This window comes from Triticum urartu, chromosome 1A, assembly GCF_056163025.1.
Source record: "Triticum urartu cultivar PI428250 chromosome 1A, HENAU_Tu73, whole genome shotgun sequence".
Classification (NCBI taxonomy): Eukaryota; Viridiplantae; Streptophyta; class Magnoliopsida; order Poales; family Poaceae; genus Triticum; species Triticum urartu.
Genome location: NC_141873.1, coordinates 17,278,076 through 17,284,252, shown reverse-complemented (window position 1 = coordinate 17,284,252; position 6,177 = coordinate 17,278,076). Strand labels below are relative to the sequence as shown.

General features: G+C 44.3%; 1 protein-coding gene across 1 annotated transcript; it reads right to left on the bottom strand.

The window, feature by feature from the left end:
* Positions 1 to 781: 781 nt before the first annotated feature.
* On the bottom strand, positions 782 to 3,571 carry LOC147988462 (glycosyltransferase BC10-like). Its single transcript, XM_087541014.1, has 2 exons — positions 2,982 to 3,571; positions 782 to 1,638 (listed from the first exon to the last, which is right to left on the bottom strand). The coding sequence occupies exons 1-2, from the start codon at positions 3,531 to 3,533 to the stop codon at positions 1,006 to 1,008; spliced, it is 1,185 nt and encodes a 394-aa protein (XP_087397140.1). The 5' UTR covers positions 3,534 to 3,571; the 3' UTR covers positions 782 to 1,005.
* Positions 3,572 to 6,177: the final 2,606 nt, after the last annotated feature.

Below are 6,177 nucleotides of genomic sequence, written 5' to 3'. Positions count from 1 at the left end.
GGCCGACGGGATTGGGCACGGCCGGCGTGGCCGGCGCGGCCGGCTGGAGGACGGGGCGGCAGAGGCCGGACCGGAGGAAGGAGTTCTTTACTCCAGATTTACAGTTTCTTTTACAGTATCTGTTCGGCCGCGCTAGTTTTCGACCCGCAAACGCGATTTTCATGAAACTGCAAACGCGTTTTGCGCGGGGTCTGCTAGAGTTGCTCTAACTGCATCTTTTTGTGGCAGAGTCCGAACGAGGGCGACAACATACTTCCATCTAGTCTATCTTTTAATATACTGGGTGTGTAACCAAATAGAAAAAGAGATTGTGCAGGAACAATAACCTACCCTTCTATTTGCAATCCATCTGTAATAGAGGGGTTGATTGCACCATACCCCATACTTCCATCTAGTCTATCTTTTAATATACTGGGTGTGTAACCAAATAGAAAAAGAGACTGTGCATGAACAATAACCTACCCTTCTATTTGCAATCCATCTGTAGGGTTGATTGCACCATACCCCCCCCCCCCCCCCGCCCCACACACACACATATTTTGTGCTCCCTCCGTTCTAAAATATAAGGTGTATTAGTTTTTTCAAAAGTCAACATGCACGTTTTGAGAAAATATGTATTTTTCAATTTTTATTTATTTTGTATTGTAGATATCACGGTGCATTTATTCTATAATCTTGATCAAAATACATAATATTGACTAGCATGAAAACTAATGCACTTTTTATTTTGGAACGGAGGGTGTATCATTTATTTCATTTTTTCAAGGAGAACAGATGAAAATATTCGGAGTGTTTATGTTTATTCCATAGACTATGTCTTGGACCTCGGGTCTACTTGGCATATAGCCACATGCTTCAACAGATTTAAAAGTACGCTCGTATCTTTGCAGTTTCTGTTATACAATTTTATCATCTACTTGTACAATGAATCCCACGCTGATTCACCAACAAAAAAAATCACAGAGCGATATTAAATTTGGGAATCTATATTTTCATTACTTGCTCTCACCCAAATCGCATGACTCTGGGCGCCAGCCTGAGTAGCTCCAGCAACGCGCCCGATGGGAACTTCCTCGCAAAGAGGTAGCAAAGCGATGTGGTCCCGCCACCGTCGCTGCAGTTCCCATGGTTCCTCATCCCCTGAAGCAGGTCGACACTTACGTCATTGTAGCTATCAGGATGAGGCCCCCTTGTCCACTGTGTAAACGTGAGTGTACGGTTTGCATTCCCATGCCACTTTGAGGCGGCGATAAATGTCGGCAGGTAGTGCTCGTCCATGATGCAGGGGCCATTGCAGTGGCGTTGGAAAACCGGGAAGTAGGTCACGTCGCCGATGACCTCAAGCGCAAGACCCCGATCGGTCGCGAACCACTGGGAGCCCTTGCGCCAATTAGCGAGCGTGACGGTGGGCGCCATGGCCGGTCTATAGCGGCCACGAGAACGCTGCGTGTCGAAGAGGTCGACGAAGGAGGTAGCACCAGCGGAATGCGTGAGGTAGGAGTAGACCGTGGTGAAGTTGTAGAGAGGGGCACATGTCTCAGACAGTAGGACGAAGTGTTGGTTTGTGGCATCGAGGAGAGCATTTGCGAGGAGACGACGCTCGGCCTCGACTATGCTAGACTTCCCCCAACGAGCTTCCTGTAGATCGCAATCAGCAATTAAACTGCATCCTTTTGTACCCATATAGATTTGGAAAATGCTTCACTGTAGATGGGTGCACCTACACTGCTATCTAACACAACGTTGTCTTTTTTATTTGTCGAAATAAATACAATGCATAAATTGAATATTTGCAGATCAACATTTCATTCCACCTAAAATATATGAAAAAATAATTCTTGTGCAACATAAATACAAAAAATGGTATAGCCAATCCGAGAAAAATCTCATTTTATATGTTTATGCTGCATGAAAAAATGTGAGTTATTAAAGATCTTTATTCAAAGCTGGACAACATCGGTAGGGTATGCACCTAAACCAGGGTTTAGAAAGTCCACTTTCAAAACACTAAAGTGTTTGAATGGATCTAACTTAGATCATCCTCTACACGCACTCTTAGTCATTTCTTCTCCGTGGTGATGGCTACATAGATCGATCATGGCCACCGGCGTGTTCTGCTCCACATCGAGGACTTCTCGGCCGCTTCTTATACAAACTCCTGGGTTTAAACAAGTTTGCTCCGCTGAGACGAGGCCTAGAGCGGCAACAAGCTTTGCTCCTCGCACGTCGTTGTTGGATGCAGGAGGAAGAAAACATCAGCACCCCCAAGGATTTGGATGTATTTTTCATTTTCTGTAAGAGTGTTTTTATAAGGGTTTGTACTATTTAAAATATATGGTCTTTGCCTTTTCGTAACAAAAAACTGGGAGCATCCTCCTGTTTACTTACAAATTAATGTCTCAGTAAACCAGAAATATTAGCGGCATTAAAGTTTCAGTTAATAAAAAGGCTGCATAAAAGATGCGATTGAACCTGTGCGTACATACGTAGTACATCCCATCACTACTGGAATCGACAATTTTGCTGAGTTCCCAAACGAAACATGGACATTAAACTTCTTGGGTCAACAAAACATTAGAGTTATAATGTGTGAAAAGTAAATTAGATATTTTTTTGGTCCCGCATAAATAAATAAAAATATTTTTTTTATTAAGCTAGTATTATTTAAAGTATTAATGGTGCACACAAAAATCTGAAAGTTTTTTAATAACAGATTGCACATCTATAGTTTTGTTGATGTGGAAAGTTTTGAAGTCCATATGCTTTCACTTTTGAGGGAAACGAAAAAGGAAAACTTCCATGTAATATACTGTGGTTATTTCGTAGAAAGAGCAATGACGTGTTGGATGGTATAGATAAGGGTGCACTTAGGGACGGAGAAAATTACAAAAAGCTCCTAGCTCGCAAGCTAACAAGGGTTCTGTAGCTCACCTTGCAGATAGTGTAGCTAGGCGATGGGTGTAGATAGGCAGATATCTCACCTTGCTGGGAACACGGCGGCCGTAGAAGACCGACCCCTTCTCCGGCGAGCCCAGGTATGTTGGGTCAGGGTGCACGTACACCGAGAACAGTGCAGTGTGCCCATGGAAGAACCTCTCCCACAGCGGCGCCAGTGGCAGCTCACCACGCACGAGGAACATGAACGCCACCTTAGGCGCGGGAGGCACCAGCGAGCTGATCCCTTTGATCCTCGGAGCCATGGACGCCCGCAGCAGCAGTTCATTGTCCGTCATATTGTGCAGCATCACAATGCGCTCGCTTTCGTTGCCACCACCACTGACACGCTCTTTGCCATTGCCGTCACCGAGCTGCTGTGGCAGAGGCGGCCGCAGCACCAGTGCCGGGGGTGCAGAAGTAGGTGCCGCAGAGAGGTCAGCGGAGGCAAGCCAGATCACGGTACCGGTGGTGGGGAGTAGTGACTGGAGGAGGAAGGTGGACGCCATGCCGAGCATGAAAGCTACAGAGAAGAGGAGGAACCGGGAGAGGATGCCCCACGGTTTCACCATGGCCGATCTCAGCTGCGGCTTCCCCATGGTTTCGATCTCTAGCTGATTGGTGATGAACTCTAACTACCGAGTTAAGTAAGTACAGTAGCATGCAGCTTGGCTTGAGCTAGCTACTTAATTAGCTAGGCAAGGGTTGACCCTGTCACTGCTTCTACTTTTTCACTTGCACGTCACTGACTTTGTGTTGATCGATGCATGCATATACATATATATTGACGTGCTACTACATAGGCTTGTCCATGCGTAGGCTTGAATCAATCGGAGGGTACGTGGGGTGGGGGTGTTGAATATGGGGAATGTATGGTTAGCAGACACTGGACGCCCTGAAATCCAGCAACCATTTTGGTCTTCTCTCTGGTCGCATTCTCAAACGGCTTCTTTGCTATCGATCGACGACTTTTACAAGTGGAGTACATAAGAAATATGAGCCAAAATCGAAGCAACACCTAGCAAAAAGAGCGCCCAAGGCCAACAGGGCATTGCCCCTTGTTTGAATGCACATATCATACTCACCCGCCCAAGCATCACGCCCGTGGATTTTCTTTTATTTAGTTCAGACTGTTTTGCAAGTATGGCCAGTAGTTTTGTACATGTAGCTCAATCATGCGGGCATGACAATATGCCTCTTTGACATGCGTACACATCACATTCGTCCATAAGCGTTTCTCGTGAGAAGCCTTAACTGCATGGAGCGATCAGTCATTAATTAGCACCAGTAGACTGCCCGTGCGTTGCCACAGGCGAACAAATGAATTTGTAATCAATGCTCACGTTCCTCCCACAAACGAGCACATTACATGCAATGTTCAACCACAACTCAAATGCAGACATATTTCGCTCTTTTTTTTGCTGAACTTGCCGTCCATCACCTTCTCTGTCTATACAACATTCATCCTCTCATTCTATCAACTTGTCAGTTGTTCTATGGTCTAGAATAGTACAAAAAGAACCCAACCATGTCACCTTCTTCCTGGTCTATTCCTAATCCAAGGCGTCCAGCATCGACGGAGGGCATGCGGAGGTGTGTCTCCGGTGGATCTCGCAGTATTTGGTCGGCAGGTTGGATCCTTCTAATCTAAACTTCTCTCCATCGGCGGCGGTTGCTATTGTGGTGTGTTGGTCCTATGGGGCTTAGCACGACGACTTTTCAATTGTCTACTACACCAAGTTGTGATCAGCTCCGGCGAGGGAGGGGCGATGACTGTGGCGCGTCTTCGGCTTGCTTCAGTGCTTATCGTCGTCGCTAGGTGCTCTACGAATCTGGATGTAATTTTTATTATTTCTGATGTTTGCTGTACTGTTTTGATTGACGCTGGATAAATTGGAAGTTTCTCATAAAAATATAAACAAAATCGAGCTGAATGCCCTTTCGTTGCCATGGAACAACAAACTGATCTATGGGACCATATTCAAAATATCAAAATTATTGTGACCATTTTCTAAATTGATCTTCTAGAGACAAATTTATGTACTCAAGATACATACATTTGCAAGTGTTTTTTATTGCTAACACCAACGTTGAGCTAAAATAGACCTAGCATAAAATCTGAGATTGCCATATAGCACAAGAAAGGGACACGGCGTTTTGGCTCTATGGTGCATCCACCCGAGGTGAACAGTAAGTTCATTTAAAATAATAAAAAATTCAAAAAGTTCCGATTATTTTATGATGCTAGATGCTCATGTCTGTGAAGTCCGTGCAAATGTCGTGGAGTTTGGAACATCAAAACATTATTGTTTCAGTTAACAACTCATTTCTCAGCACGGAAATATGATGTGAGATCAAGCAGTAAAAACATGAAGTCAGACCGCATGCTTGGACCAGGTTGTTCTGCATTACATATGTGTATAACTCATTACAGACAAAAATTTCAATCCACCAGAAAGTTTTAGTCTAACCAGAATGTGCTAAGCAATCACCCCCTCAATTTTTGGGAGCCGGATCCTCTAATTTAGAGAAGGGAAGTCACCGTGTTACAGTGCTCGTTTAGTGTAAAATGAAGAAGGAATGTTACAGACTATTAGCAGGTTATTTACTTTTGGTAATTACTGTAGATATAAAAAATCCAAAATTAATTTTATCTCACCATCAACTTGTTTGTATGTAGTTACTATGAATGTGCATAGTAGATCAATAATTTAAAAATTAATTTAAGTTATTTTAGCCTTAATTGTATGGATTAACAGAAGGAAAGTTAGGGTATTGTACCTTCTCTAACATCCCTTGTGTATGTGTATGTTAGAGGATCCAGTTCCCAATTTTAGTACCTGAACATATGCCAACGCATCCGGGTAAATACTCGTGCCATCACCTCCACAAAACTGTGTGAGTTGCAACATTGATTAGTTTCATATGCGCATCATAAACAAAATGGTGATGTTGGTTAAAGAGCGAGAGTAGCTATATCCGGTGCAGCTCCACGAACTGTTCGAGTCCTCGTCGGCATCTACCACATCCGGAACGTCAATAGGCACATGTCTGGGAAGCCGGTGTACACCATCCGGCTCATGTCGCTAACGTGGCGGAGATGAGGACTCGGACATGAGGTGGTGCAGCAACGGGAACGGTCCCTAGCCTCTGGTGGTGGAGGTGTGGTCCCCATGCATTGCAATGGGGCATACATGTTTTGATGGTTTGATATTGATCGTGTCTAATATATGCATTTGTGAT

Coding starts and splice junctions, on each gene's coding strand:
- LOC147988462 (XM_087541014.1), bottom strand. CDS start 3,533: ATGGGGAAGCCGCAGCTGAGATCGGCCATGGTGAAACCGTGGGGCATC. Junction 1,639..2,981: donor GCCGCCGTGTTCCCAGCAAG/GTGAGATATCTG, acceptor TGCGATCTACAG/GAAGCTCGTTGGGGGAAGTC.